The 14,292-nt window shown below is 33.7% G+C and overlaps 3 protein-coding genes and 1 long non-coding RNA gene across 6 annotated transcripts in view; 1 reads left to right on the top strand and 3 right to left on the bottom strand.

Annotated features, from left to right (window-relative positions):
• Window positions 1–2,247, bottom strand: part of LOC123689215 — a 16,205-nt gene extending 13,958 nt beyond the window's left edge. The window contains exon 1 of the long non-coding RNA XR_006750242.1: window positions 2,238–2,247. This is a non-coding gene — a long non-coding RNA (uncharacterized LOC123689215). The remainder of the gene's footprint in view (window positions 1–2,237) is intronic.
• LOC110999201 overlaps window positions 1–11,991 on the top strand; it is a 12,647-nt gene extending 656 nt beyond the window's left edge. Inside the window, exons 2-15 of one of the 2 annotated variants that reach the window (XM_022268142.2) lie at window positions 2,008–2,223; window positions 2,307–2,481; window positions 2,720–2,863; window positions 3,398–3,543; window positions 4,333–4,423; window positions 5,129–5,292; window positions 6,136–6,290; window positions 6,830–6,915; window positions 7,431–7,506; window positions 7,956–8,091; window positions 8,688–9,385; window positions 9,465–9,558; window positions 10,037–10,139; window positions 10,616–11,991. In XM_022268142.2, coding sequence (XP_022123834.2) covers window positions 2,047–2,223; window positions 2,307–2,481; window positions 2,720–2,863; window positions 3,398–3,543; window positions 4,333–4,423; window positions 5,129–5,292; window positions 6,136–6,290; window positions 6,830–6,915; window positions 7,431–7,506; window positions 7,956–8,091; window positions 8,688–9,385; window positions 9,465–9,558; window positions 10,037–10,139; window positions 10,616–10,818 — 2,448 coding nt within the window. In that variant the 5' untranslated portion in view covers window positions 2,008–2,046 and the 3' untranslated portion in view covers window positions 10,819–11,991. The remainder of the gene's footprint in view (window positions 1–2,007; window positions 2,224–2,306; window positions 2,482–2,719; window positions 2,864–3,397; window positions 3,544–4,332; window positions 4,424–5,128; window positions 5,293–6,135; window positions 6,291–6,829; window positions 6,916–7,430; window positions 7,507–7,955; window positions 8,092–8,687; window positions 9,386–9,464; window positions 9,559–10,036; window positions 10,140–10,615) is intronic. The other variant, XM_022268143.2, reaches the window with a different exon arrangement.
• LOC110999202 (protein SREK1IP1) lies at window positions 744–1,742 on the bottom strand. Its single transcript, XM_022268144.2, has 3 exons — window positions 1,537–1,742; window positions 1,158–1,330; window positions 744–976 (listed from the first exon to the last, which is right to left on the bottom strand). The coding sequence occupies exons 1-3, from the start codon at window positions 1,648–1,650 to the stop codon at window positions 868–870; spliced, it is 396 nt and encodes a 131-aa protein (XP_022123836.1). The 5' UTR covers window positions 1,651–1,742; the 3' UTR covers window positions 744–867.
• Window positions 11,985–14,292, bottom strand: part of LOC110999200 (protein DEK) — a 16,800-nt gene continuing 14,492 nt past the window's right edge. For both annotated transcript variants that reach the window (XM_045628443.1, XM_045628444.1), the window contains exons 16-17: window positions 14,068–14,233; window positions 11,985–13,891 (exon numbers count right to left, since the gene is read on the bottom strand). In XM_045628443.1, coding sequence (XP_045484399.1) covers window positions 14,225–14,233 — 9 coding nt within the window. In that variant the 3' untranslated portion in view covers window positions 11,985–13,891; window positions 14,068–14,224. The remainder of the gene's footprint in view (window positions 13,892–14,067; window positions 14,234–14,292) is intronic.

Genomic DNA, 14,292 nt, shown 5'->3' with positions numbered 1-14,292 from the left:
TATAAAATAAAGATAAATCTACCTAATGCTGTCTTTATGAACATGAATAAGTATCAAATTGTGAGTTTTTAGATAGTGTAAAAGAATTCGATAAAAGTAGATGTTAAATTTGGAAAAAATATGGTTTCAAAGTATATTGTAATGTATTGTAGTAATTGTTGAACAGGTGACAAAAAAGTGATTAAAATATGGTAAATCCATATAGGCAAAGCTGCGGTTTCATAATTATTAATTAGTTGTTGATTCTAATGAAACATCTAACTTAAACTTAGTCAGGTATTATGTTTGGTATCTGACTAAAAAATTATGTTTATGCGGAGTTCAGCAATTTTAATCATATAAGAAGCAGAAACATATTCCTCTGTTTCACTAATACCTTTTCTTTATAAGTTTAGGTTGTGGGGTCTTTATAAAAATTGTATGTCCTTAATATAAAACAATCATCGCAGTTAGTAAGAATAACATGAAGGTTCTTTTATATATGTTTCCTGCCTACAGGTGTAGGCTATCATCAATAAAAAACCTAATATATACATTGGCACATCTCTCTACCTCTTTCCAGTTATATAATTGATTGCCTCGAATTAAGACCCATTTAGTCCATTGTGCATTAATATGTTTGAAATTTATTGTAGTCTGATCTGAAATTCTATTCAATTGTTTTTGCATGATAAGATACCAGACACATGTCTAACTGTGCAGGTTTCTCAACAGCAATAATTAAAATAAATGAAAACATAAAATGTATATAAAAGATTTATTCATCTGTCAGTAAAATTGTAGACAATTTAATATTCTCATTGAACACATTTTATTTCATTTCAATTTAAGTATAATATTTACAACAATACAAAGGATTCTCTTCTCTTAGCTCTTATTTTTCTTTTTTTCTTTATGAGACTTCTTAGATTTCTTCTTTTTCTTCTTTTTTTTGTGGGAACTGCTGTCTGAAGAACTAGATGATGTACTAGAGGATCTGTAAAATAAGGTCAGTTTGAGTACTGTTTAAGGCTTCAGCCTTAAGAATATACAAACTTATGATTTTATCTCATATTTATCTACATATTTTATCTTTAAAAGTTTGGAAAAACTATTTTTTATAGTAATAATATTTAATTACTCTGGATGATATAGATACATAATAAGAGAAAATGTACCTCTCTCTTTTTCTTTTTTTACTCTTCTTTTTTGCCTTTGCTTTTTTTAATTTTTCCTCCAACTTTTGTTTTAGCTCAGCTTCCCGCAAACTTTGCAGTGGAGTTGCATAGTCTTGCTCACTATCACTGCTAGTACTACTTACGTCTAGTACTATTTCTTTGTTTGGGTCTACCTGAAACAACAAATTGTTAAAATTATATTGTAAATAACTTTTTTAAATTAAAATATATTTTAGCACCTATGAAGTCTTTTAAAGCCCCTATCTAATTTAAAGTCATTTCTTAGTAATCTGTAAATTGTCCTTTTATAGACTTTATATAATTAAACCAAAAATAAGCTAATTTGTTAAAACATTAATTTTTAGTCAACGATACTCACTTTTATAAAGTTTCTACATTGGAAAGTAAGATGTCCGGCGTAACCACACTTTTTACATGCAGCTCTTGAACTATCCTTGCCAATTTTACTTATTAAATCTGTGTAATTAGACATCTCTGCATCTTAAAATCTTAGAAAGAAACGTTAATTGAACTTTTAATGACTTCAAATCGGCGTTAGTTATGCGTTATGACAATGACAGAACTGTGTTGTGACATACACATTACACGGGCGAAGCACAGACTACTTCTCAACTATATTCCTTTGTACGCAATTACAAATTGTAGTAAATTCACGTTGTATTTTCTTATCATTGCTTAATATTGCTTTTTAACACACATTTAATGATGCCTGAAATGAAAAGCCATGTAAAGGATTAAGACTGAGAATTTAAATGTAAAATTCTTGTCCACTCATAAGAAAATTTATATTTAATACATAGATTCTATCTAAAATATATTTTCATTGCAGATGCGGTTACATTTGAAACAAGGGACGTAGAAGAATGCTATGATGGCGGAATTTCTGCCCCTTTGCGATGTTCTGTTTAACGTGATATCGTTGGCCGGTTACTTTTGCGATGTAGTATTCGATCTTGTCATGGGCTACGCTCTCTTAGAGCGGGGGTATAAGGGCACCTTTGCTGCTACGTTGTCAATAGTTATCACATCACTATTGATATCACAGGTATATAGTAAAACAATAATATTTTCTGATAGTTTTTCGTCTGTTCTATGCTTTTCTTACGCCTATATATGTCTTTTACCCAGGTGCTATCAATTCGCTGGTACCTCCACATGTGGTGGGCAAGCGAGGGTCGTAAGGGCCGCCCGCCCTGGCTGCCTATATTGTTGCATTGTCTGCAAGTGGGAGTCCTTTGGAGGTACGCGAGGTTGTTGGTTCCAGTTGAGCTTAGGCGAGTGAAACATCAAGTACGGGATTTATGTATGTATATTTTAAACTATTTCAAGATTTCAGAAATATTGTGTATTATATAAAATTCGTATATAGTTAGCTAGTCCTTACACTAGGGAGCCCTTGAGAAACCATGGATCTCCACCTGCTCCGGTCCATTGTCATTCTAGAATTTGTACACAGATAATATGGAAATAAATACCTCGTCCAAATTTTATGCTAATTAAATATTCATTCACACAATTACGTTCACATTCTCGTTTAACAGGCATGCTACGTTTAGTACATGCGTTCTGTGAAGCAGCGCCAATGTTACTCTTGCAACTGCACATTCTACTGAAGGAAGCTCACCTTGAACCAATCTCCACGGAATTGGGGGTCACACCTGAACCTAATATTGATGAACCAGCTGGTATGCTTACTATTTTAATACTGCCTAGTTTTTATTTTTAAATATTCAAACTAAAATGTTTTTTAGTCGACGTTTCATTTCACGTTTTTTTGGTTTGTTGTAACTCAGACTTTAAATCACTTTTATGATAACTACAAACAGTACACTTGCGACAGATTAAATTGAATTTAAATTTACATTTTTATATTGATTACTTTCTTGTATATACTTATTTATCTGTATTTATTATTTCTTATATCTTTTTGCCCGCTCTACGCTCTTGACTTGTGAACTAATTGTAAATGTAAATTTAAATTCAATTTAACATCGATTCTGTTGACGTTCAATTAAGTGTACTTAAGATTAAAGTTATTTTGAGTTTCAGTTTACCATTGTTCTTAGTAATTTTTTCACGGTTAAAAAAGTCTTTGCTATCCATGATAGCTTTTTTTTATAATATTATGCTGGATAATTCAATTATCAACACGTCTGAATTAAACCGTCTAACATTAGGAGCCATTGCTAATCAATCATTGACACAAGGTTTTTTTCCAGCGAATAAAGCCTTTGCCGAACTGAATGTGATATCGGCTAGTTTGTCATTATTCTCCGTGTGCTGGGCGTTAGCGAGTTTCAGTAAAAATGTCCGGATGCAGAATGTTCATCGCTTGGTGCTCACTTGGCTTGGTGTTATATTTCAAGTAAGTTTATTAAAGTTTTGTTCGCACCACCTTTACGGCTGTCTTTTGCGAAGAACTGTGGAAGAGGCTTCCAGTGGAAGTCTTCCCGACAAGACGATCTCTAAAAACAGAACTTACTACGCTTTCCGTAAGCTCGTTATTAAAAATACTGAAAAAGTCTTGGATATGAGGATTTTTTAATTTCAGTAGATATAAGTAAAAGACTTAATAAATTTGACTATAAGTAATAATAATGTACAAGTGAAATGTATGTATAAGTAGAAACTAATGAAATAAAAAGAAATAGATATCTTTTAAACTTCCTAATTCTATATTTTTTTGTATTTTTGAAAAGAACTGGCTTTCACAAAAGTTTTCCAGCGAGAACGCCAGAATTCCCATTATTCATAAAAAGTGGTCCAGTTTTATCTATACTAATATTATAAAGAGGAAAGGTTTGATTTTTTGTTTGTTTGTTTGTATGAATTGAATAGGCTCCGAAACTACTTGGCAGATTTGAAAAATTCTTTCACTGTTGGAAAGCTACATCATTCCTGAGTGACATAGGCTATATTTCATTTTCAAAAAAATAGGCATCCTTACTAAAATTACGATAACATTAACATTTGTTTATTATTTGATACAATTCTAACAGATGGCGCTGAGTTAAAGGTAGTAGTTTGGCAAGACGACGTTTGCCAGGTCAGCTAGTCATTTAATAAAATCACGTTATTGTTAAAGATTATAGTTGCGTTGATATTCTGTTATGGTAATATTTTCGTGAATTACAGATAATTACGCTTATTTCAGTTCCTGTGGCGGCTCGGGACCATATCGGCGCGCGTTTGTTCCCTCACCGTATACGCTCTAGTCTATGAATACTGGGTTTTCTTAGTTATAGGTACGTATTTGTTATTATATTACAAGCTTTCTGGCAACGTCAGTGTCCATGGGCGACCGTCAGATGAGCCTCCTGTCCGTTAGTCAACTGTTGTATATAATACAAAAAAAAACCCTTTTAATACAGTAATTTCTTTCGTAAATAGTTAGTTTTGGGTCAATACGGAACTTTGGAATAATTTCATGTAATATTGATACATGTTCTTCACGTTAAATGGAGAAATACATTGATTGACGGCAGGCGGAAAATAACGTGTATCCCGTCTTTCCTCTAGTTTCGTTCTCTTTGGAGTAGAGACTCATGGGCCGTGGGTTTAAGTGCACAGTTAATCAGTTGACGTTTAGCCCCGCGCTGCGATACGATGCAAACTCTCCCCCACTCTATTTAATGCTTAAATTTGCCGGTATCTGAATCGCATTGGGATTGATTTGCTCCAGTTCAGACAATTTGTATTAAAAACACTGGCGGAAAGTTTCTTGCCAGTTCTTCTTCCGCTCTACGCCTCTAAATGTACATTTACAATTAATTTAATTTTTTGACGTTCATACATACAGTTCATTCAACTTGTTTACCTATATGAATAAAGATATTTTTGATTTGATTTGAAATAGAACAGGAAAATGCTAACGTCAAAACTACACTTCAACAGGAACCAAACTTTTTAAATGTTACGTATCTATTATTATTATAGAAATTTATTCTCAGGTCTGCATTGGGTGTCGATGTTTCTTTGGCTGATTTCCCCGAAGAATGTGTTCCACGGTGAGAGAATCAGCCGTCCAAGGAAGGCGTATCTCTCGGCTCTCATCGCTTTTGTCTATGTCTTTGCGTACATCAACCTGCAGGATACAAATCATAGACAAAAAATGGTATGTTTTATAGTTTGTTCTTTTTGTAATATTGGTTAACAAAATATCTTGGATAAACAAAGTCATGTTTTTGTTACTAATATATATGTAGGTGTAATAATAGCGATGCCATCATGTTCGAATACCTGATGATCTTTTGTTTCAAAATAAAGGTTTTTTATTTTATTTATTTATAACATAAGATCGGCTGGACCTAGTTACTAACTAATATAACTATGGATTTTTCTCTGCTCCGAATACAATAAAAAGTAATAAAATAACAGAAAAGTTATCGACTAATAATAAATATATTAACTAATTTTACAAATGCATGCTACATACTACGCATTTTACATCGAATTCGTGTCAGTTCAAGAAATTCCGATCTTGAGGAGAATGAGAAGATTTATCACCAAATCGATATTGATCGAAGACATGTGCTACCTCATGAAAAATGTTGTAAGTCAGAAAGTGCTTTAACATGTAGTAACGCAATATTGGCGCTAGAGAGAAGAAAAAACCTATAACTGCCATTTTTCTTTCGTAATTATTATATTATTGTTAATGAAATCCTTAATTAAGTTTAACTAAAGGTAACACGGTATTAATAGACTGTTAGGTGGAACGAAGTCATATATAACTTGATATGCTTAATTACTTAATTCTAAAACCGATGTCACTTGTCAAATTTTGACAGGTTTCATTAAAATCATAATATGATGTTTTAAACTTAGTTTAAAGCATATAGAGGCAACGCACTCCCGAGCCTTTTGCTATTAAAGGCGTCCATGCTCTTATCTATTATGCAATATTTTTTCATAACTGATGCGCTTCTTCAGTGTCTCCTATAAAGATTTTACGCAGGTGATATTCTACTGCGTGATGAGCATAGAGAACTGCATACTGATCACCGCCTGGTGGTGGTCCGGGGCCCGGGTGGGTCCGCCCCCTTCCAGGCTGGCTCCTGCGACAGCCGCTGCCTTCTTGGCTGGACTGGGCTGTATGCTGCTATATTACAGGTATTTTCTACACTTCATCTTCATCACATCTTCTACGACACAGCATTGCTTTGATTAATTAATAGATTTTGTCGAGCTATTAAGATTTAAACTATATTATTAGTATAAAGATTATATGGTTAAAACTGTGTTTAAATGAATGAAATATTATTTTAGAATTGTGTGTTGTTTAGAGTGTGTGTCTACCGCAAATATTATTTGTTAAAAAATAATTGATTGCCTAAAAATAATAGAATTTATATTTTTAATTCAAAGTCTTCGAGAAGTTAACCTTTTAGTTAGTATACTTTACGTTAAAATATTTATAATAATAATAATTGAGCCTCATTTATTTCTTGAAACACACTTATCACTTTATACAGAAATAAATTTAAATACATAATTATCTTATAGAGTCAAGCCTCGTCCAATCGGCTTCATCTCTCTTTATCTTCAGCACTTTTCTTCGCCAACTTTTTCAGCCCGTCATCATACAGTGCAAGAAGGTGACCGTTTTTTTGTAAATAATGAAAGTTAAATTAAAATAAATAATGTTTTAGGTATTTTCACGTGAGGCGACTTGGCTACATGTTGGGAGACCAACAAGGCACAAACAGTACTAACGCCTCTTCTAATAATAAGAACGGTAAATATTTTTTATATTTTTTTTATTTAAGTATTCCTACAGCTTCTCATTAAACAATATTCAAGTAATTATTTTATACACAAAAGCCAAAGCGGAAATCTTGTAAATTAAGTTTCTCTATTTTTCATGTGTTTAAAAAGCAATTTTGACATAGTAGTATGCGACTCTCATTTCTGAGGTCATGGTCTCAAACCAATGGACGCTTATCATTCGCTCGAACGATGCAGCAAAACATCGTTAGGAGGTTGGTTGCCTTAGACTCAATATCGACGGCGTGTTTCAGACACAGGAGGCTATAAGATTTGATCCTGAAACTGATATAGAAATCTGAGCCTAAGACCTAAAATTATTGTTTATTTAACGCAATAAACCTTTTTGTATTTTTTGAATTGTTTTTTTGTGATTGTAATTAAATATATTTCTATTATAACATAGGTTATGTCTCAAAACTATGTACCTAGCTTTAAAATAAATTTCTGCTGGATTGAAGTGACCATTATTTTCGATGTTTTTAGGCAAATCATGTCAAAATGACCACACCGTCATACCAGGGGTGTTTAATTGTAGATTCACTAATCCAGTTAACAGCAGGTGAGTCTTATTATTTATATTTAATTACCTTTTTTTTCTAAGCCAAACAAAATGTATTAATTATTAATTAACAAAGTAATTATTAATTATTAAAAAGAAAATTTAAAACAATTAAAAAGTTTAGTTACTGTGACAGTGTACCTATAACACTGGTAACATTAGGATAATTGATTGCTAATAAAAATATTCCTTTTCTTTTTACTTGCTTTAGAAATTGACACATGTCAAACTTTCAGTATAATCAAAATTCAAAACGAAACACTAATTTCTATACATTTTTGACACACGGGAGTCAGACTTGCATTGAGTCTAACTCTCCTATGTCAAATTAAAATTTATTAAATATTTTGATTTCATGCACTTATTTTCACGTTCCACATTCTTATAATTCATTGGTGCAACTAGAGTTAAAACCTCTTAAAAGTTAGTGAAAAATATCTCTTATATAGTGCAGCAAATGGGCGGAAGAAGAAAAAGCCGACGTCCTTCGTGCCCCCTCCCGCGGCCCCCGCCCCCGCTGCCTTCTGGCGGAGACCTTTGCCTGCGGCTCATAATCATCATGTAAGGGTTCAAACGGCATGGCTCGTAAGCAAAATATACTTTGATATTCAATGATTTTCCAGGTGTTAGTATGGACCGGATTTCAGTTGAAGGAATGTGCACCTTGTCTTACTATCATTTGAGGTGATCTTAGATATGAGAGAAGAAACTTCAAAAAACGTGTTTTATTTGTATTACCCAACATGGGATGGAATATTTAAGTGAAATTATGTATTTAGGCTTTCCAGTATACCTGTGTTTGTAAAATCTCTGTTTTTTTACCCATAATTTTATCGGGAACTAAAAACTTATCGAATTGGTCTTGATTTAACTCCAATATAGGGAACCATTCGAATTTCGTTCAAAAGCGTTATCAAACGGTCAAAATATAGATAATGTTCAGAAGTATGATGTCGGATGGGTAATTTCTTAAGGGACTATCGAAATTATTGCTCAACCGACTTGGAAGGGGAAGAATGTACGCCAACTCTTCCTTTAGGGTTATTATTTTATATTATTAGAAATAATTTCTAACACTTAATCATAATTTCTCTTCATTTGTATGTTTTATAATATTTTATATATGAAGAGCCATAAATAAAATATAATGGCAACATTATCGTTCATATTCCCAATTCCAGGGCGGCTCATCCGAAAACGAAGGCTCCAGCGTCGGCTCCCGCGTCAACATCCAACAGAAACTACAAGAGAAGAAGCAAAAACAACTCGCGGAACTGCGAGTAATTGAAGAAGAGATAAAACAGGGGAAATTGGCGAAAACGACTCCAGTAGCCGTCGAAGAGATTTACAGCAGTCTGCAGAGGCAGCCGATACCCAGGGCCAAAACACACGCGGAACCAGCCTGGCCGAGCATAGAAGTCACCCACTCTTACCAAAACTACCCCATCCCGAACTACCCGACTTACACGGAAATAAACACGGACGCAGAGAAACGCCCGTTTCAAGACAGAACATTCTACGAAAATCCAGCAAATCTGAGGGACGGCCAAATAAACCGGATGTACGAGGCGAATAGAATTAACAGTCCGCGGTTCACGGATGTCACCTACGACTCGGCCACAGATAAAAGGCAGTACACGGAGGACAGACAGGAGTACGACCAGTTCAAATACGAGGACAATGTGCAGGGTAACCCCGAGAATTTGAGGGTGTATGAGTGCCAGTTTAACTGTGTCTACCCGTACTCAGGCGTGCAAGGAAAGAAAATCGAGCAGATTAGGAAAATGCAAAGATGTAGGACTCCGGAAATATTACTCGCGCCGCATTATTTGGAGGGGTGCAATAGACAAGTCTGCTGTCATTGGCCCAGTACTTCTGGGTACGTTTAGTTTGTTTAGCTTCGATTGATAAATGCAAGCATATGTTTTTAATAATTAATTTTGCTTTTTATGGTCTAGAAGAAAGAAAGAAGATGGCGGTAGTAGTGCGGAACAATCCAGTCCGGAGAATGCGCGTGAGACGCCCAGACCGCCCAGTGATATCGATAGTCAGGTTAGAAAATTTACATAATCCGGCTCGAAGGACCAGAAAGATGGCCGAACGCCATTCTTTTACTAAAAATCTAAGATTAAACGAACGTATTTTTTATATGTTTGTTAATGCACAAAAAAAAATATCCTCATTCTAAAAGAATTTTAATTTTTTATATAGAATTTAAGCTGTAATTTTCTAACAAACATGATTAATTATTATAATACACCACATTCAAGGACTGTTTGATTACGAGTTTGAGTGTAATCTACCTATATTAATATACAATTCCGTTGTAATTAATGACATTTGGTTAGATCTCCAGACATTTACTCAATTAGGGGTACATAATTATACTAAAATAGTGTTTATATATAATTAAGTATTACTTTATTAATATTGCTAAGTAAAATTTAAAGGTTGTGATTTATATAAGCAGTATTGGCTTTTTTACGAGCATTTTGTTCATGTAGTTTCCAGTCTATACAAATTGTTACAGATATCTCTGCCTCGCTCGTATACGTTACCTCGTGAGTTCCGCTACTGGAGAAGGCGGCCGAGGTTAAGGGACGCTCATCTTCCCAGCAATAATAGTAGTGATGGTATATATTTTCTACTAATCATTTTATCTTTCTTAGATGCAATATTACCAAAGTTCTTGTTTAATTGAGTTATATAATTCAGTTTTCAAGTTATACTTCTTTTACAATGCGCGCGCACTCCGTCACAAAAAACTACCACCCAGACACCCAGAAGTTAGCTAAAGTTAGGTCAGTAATTTGGTTTTTTTGAAGTTTGAGAGTAATTTTTTTCTACTGTTACTGTCATTTTTCTAAAAAAGTAGATTATGGCGAGACTTTTGAAAAGATTTTGATTTTATTACCCCAAAGAAGTATAACTGCTACCGCGTGTACACAGACGTTTCTTTATTTAATAAAAATATGTGAAAACAAAAACTTGGTTTAGCTTAACTCCTGTAAATATTTTATCGTTAAAGTAATGTAATTTAAGTTTATCACAATTTTTTTTTTTATTTCAAGCAATATTTGTTCATATATCGTTATTATGCATTTTCTAGGTGACGTCGACAGCGGAGACAATGAAAGCGATCATCGCTCAAATTGTTCAGCTAGTCAGCTTCATCCACAAACGTACGGAGAATTCTACCGACCCCCTGACATGATCCCACGGGAAGAGAGATACGACGGCGTTTATGGGGCATGTGATCGGCGGCCCAGACGAGCCAGGAAGCCTGGGCCTAAACCGGAAACTAAGTTATAGAATTCTATCATCTTTGGTCCATTGACAAGACTGAACGACTCATAGATATGGAGTTAACATAGCTGTCAGTTTGACACTTGCCATTTCTCACTGACACAGCTTATGAGCGTAGCGTAGAATCGCTAGTTTTTTTGTTATTCAAGGTTATCTTAATTGTTTATAACAAAACTTTGATTTCTTTATAAATATTACGTCAAATATTTTCTTGTAATGAATAAGTGTATCATATAAGAACGATTCTCACAAATATTATCCTTAAACAATTGCTTTACTAATTTATTGCTTAGAAAACCTCATTAACGATTATTATAAGATACAAATGTTACACTTTGCACTAGAGGGCTTGTTCGCTGACACCACTCTAGACGATTTTAATTAAATTCTTTAAAAAATAAAAGTGTCATTTTGAACTGATGGCACTTTCCAGATTCCTTAGGTCTTAAAACATTTTTTCGGTTATGTGACTGATTCAAACGATGATACGCCTCCAATAAAACAGAGCGCTCGAGTGCAAAGTTAAATCAAGTCAACTATTTTTGCTCAAATTTTACTTTTTAAGTGACAAATATCAATTATTTTCAAAAACTTTAAAATTACCTTTGTACAATATCACGATTTCTTTAACGTCATATTAATTGTATATCTAACTATTTATTAGTTTATCTGACACTGTGAACTATAATAAAAAATCCGTCCAATCAGTACTTATTAACCGTTGACCATATTATATAAAGTTTAGTTTTATTGTAAAGATGATATATTTAGTCCCAAAGCTTTTGCATGGGAACCAGGGTAGGATTTAGAGGGAGACTTCAGGACAACAAAGGAGTGGACCTTTGGTCCCAAAATATTTCATAAAATGTAGATTTTTTTCAGTCGAGTTTTTCAATTAATAATAATTTACTGCAGTATGTAGATGCGTTTAGTATTTAACAAACATTAAAATATATCAAAATGTTTACTCGTCTGAATTTAATATATTTTTTACAAAGTCTATTGTGTGGGCCCCAGGGCTATAACCCGTTGCCCCTCCCTAAATATGGAAAAAAATCTCAGTCCATATAACTTGGCAGACAAAGTACTCCATTCTCCACTCCACTTTATTTATTTGGTGTAGCCTAATTGTACAAAACGTATGTAAATATTCATGAAATAAAAGCCTCTTCAATGTTTTATTTGCTTTATTCTATACTCCAATTGTAAAAGGGAAACCTGTCATTCGCTCCGCCTACACTACTGTCCAGCCATTTACACCAAATACATAACCAAAATAAGGTTAAAATTCACAAATACACATTTAATGTTGATTATATCTATCTTAGCTACATTGGGACGCGCTCGGAGGCCGAAGGGGCAATGGGCCAATGCGTCCGCGGCCGGAGGCTTAATATTGACAAGGCCTCCGTCCGGGGAGGCATCGGGGCGTCAGAGCGCGCCCCAACCTTTCACGGACATAGCGAAGTTCGGCCACAGTTGCGAAAGAATGCCAAAGCACCTAAGCTACTGTAAATTGATTAAAAAATAGTCATCAACTTGACGCCGGATAAAAATATATTCGATTTATGACTCGGCGCCATTCGTAAACGATTCCAGTGGGCTCAAAGACGAAGGACCCACCGAAGCGAACTGTGTATTGCACAGAAAACGGCATGCCTAAGCTAAAACTAAGCGATTTCATGAATTTTTTCCGATGTTTTTTTTTTACCAAATCTGCACTCCGTGTAATATTTACACACTTAAAGTACTCTTAACTCGAATCTTAATTAGTATCTCGCTCAGTAGACTTCAATAGAACTAGGCTAGGCTTAATGTAACCTTAAATTCAGTTAAAAATCAATTAACAACATTTTTTTACACGTGATCCAAATCGGGGTTAATATGGGGATAACTAAATTTAAAAAAAAATCCTCAAAATACTTAAAATCGCGAAATTAACAGAGGCCCAAGCGGCCTATGATTCCACGCCTGTGATGCCCAAACGCTAGTACAAACAAATAGACACGCCGACTCCACTTGTTTTTATGTTCTAGGATATTTTCATTAAAAAAAATCACTGACTTAATTCAGAAATTTGAATGACAGACACACGTTACATATAAGTTTGAATTTAAAAACAAGTGAAATAAGCGATAGCAACAGAAACAAAACAGTTTAGACATGTACTTTAAAAGATAGCTCATGCATTAAAAAATTGCTTCCTGCCATCATCATCTGCAAGGATGAAATCGAAACATTGGCAACATTGGAGCTTCAAAGGCCTATGTGTTGCCCGATTCACAAGATGTTAATTTGCTTTCGTATCTTGGACCCAAAGTAGAGTTGGAGAAAAAGTTCATGTTATAAAAGCTACCAATATCTTATTGTCAATTAAAACATGTTTCCAATTACCAGTGTTATAAATGTATTAAAATTTTCAAAATTATAAAATACAACCAATAATCTAGGATTAGGCATGAGCTATCACAACAGAAATCTCTTAAATTCTATACGTTACACTTAACCTACGGGATTTACGTCTACAAATAAAACACAAACGGACACCGCGTACATATTTTTCATATTTCCAAGACGATACACTCCCCGAGATTCAAACCCAGGACTTTAAAACGCTCAAAAAATACATTTAGTCTTTATGTATTAAAGAAACAGATAAACATATGGGGCCGTTAAGTATTACGTAAGCAGATTTACTGCAATTTATCCTCCCCCCACTCCCCCTCTTGTCAGCAAAAGTAAGCAAATCTCATAAAAATAATAGTACATAAATGTATTAATTTTCTGTAGGAATTGCAAAAATGCACTTCGTGTAATAATACACATGACAGTAATAATTACAATTGACGTAATCACCAAATATCCCAACTGTTTACGTAATACTGGTCCCCCTATATACCTCTAGGTAATTTCAAAAAAATCAATACAATTCACAAATGAATAATACAGCTAATAGTAATAAAACTGTTAAAATATGAAAAATATGTCAATTGTGGCAATGTAATGATCGTGTGTACAATTAGTCTAAGTTGTGGCTTAGGACTATGCTATGCGGCCGAGTCGCTCACGATGATATGAGCTGCAACAAACATACATACATTACATACTATTCATTCAAATTCAGTTTTAGTTAATGTCAAACAACTTTCATATTTTTTACAGCACGTTAAAAATAGATCAAATTTATAAATATCTTTTGTATACTGAATTCAAAAAAGCAATAAAAATCATGCAAAAATAAAAATAAGCAACTACCTGAATGTAAAGCGGGCGGATATCCGTTCCACACGTTTGCGGATATTAAAAAAAATATATTCTGATAATATATTATTATTATTATTGTAATAATATGTCCTTTAAAACTATAGTAATAGATAACGCTATGTAGACTACTCCGCTCAATCTTTACATCTTAAATACACTGCAACAAAAAAGAAAAATTATTATTTACATAAAAAATATATATTAAAAAGAAGTTTA

The sequence above is a fragment of the Pieris rapae genome, chromosome 5 (assembly GCF_905147795.1).
Source record: "Pieris rapae chromosome 5, ilPieRapa1.1, whole genome shotgun sequence".
Lineage (NCBI taxonomy): Eukaryota > Metazoa > Arthropoda > Insecta > Lepidoptera > Pieridae > Pieris > Pieris rapae.
The sequence above is the reverse complement of the archived record's forward strand: the minus strand, read 5'-3'. Positions and strand labels throughout refer to the sequence as shown.

What these genes read in the sequence shown, in the direction of transcription:
- LOC110999202 (XM_022268144.2), bottom strand. Translation starts at nt 1,650, where the DNA reads ATGTCTAATTACACAGATTTAATAAGTAAAATTGGCAAGGATAGTTCA. An exon ending in AATGTAGAAACTTTATAAAA is followed by an intron (nt 1,331 to 1,536) that starts GTGAGTATCGTT and finishes TTGTTGTTTCAG; the next exon opens with GTAGACCCAAACAAAGAAAT. An exon ending in AAAAAAAGAAAAAGAGAGAG is followed by an intron (nt 977 to 1,157) that starts GTACATTTTCTC and finishes CTTATTTTACAG; the next exon opens with ATCCTCTAGTACATCATCTA.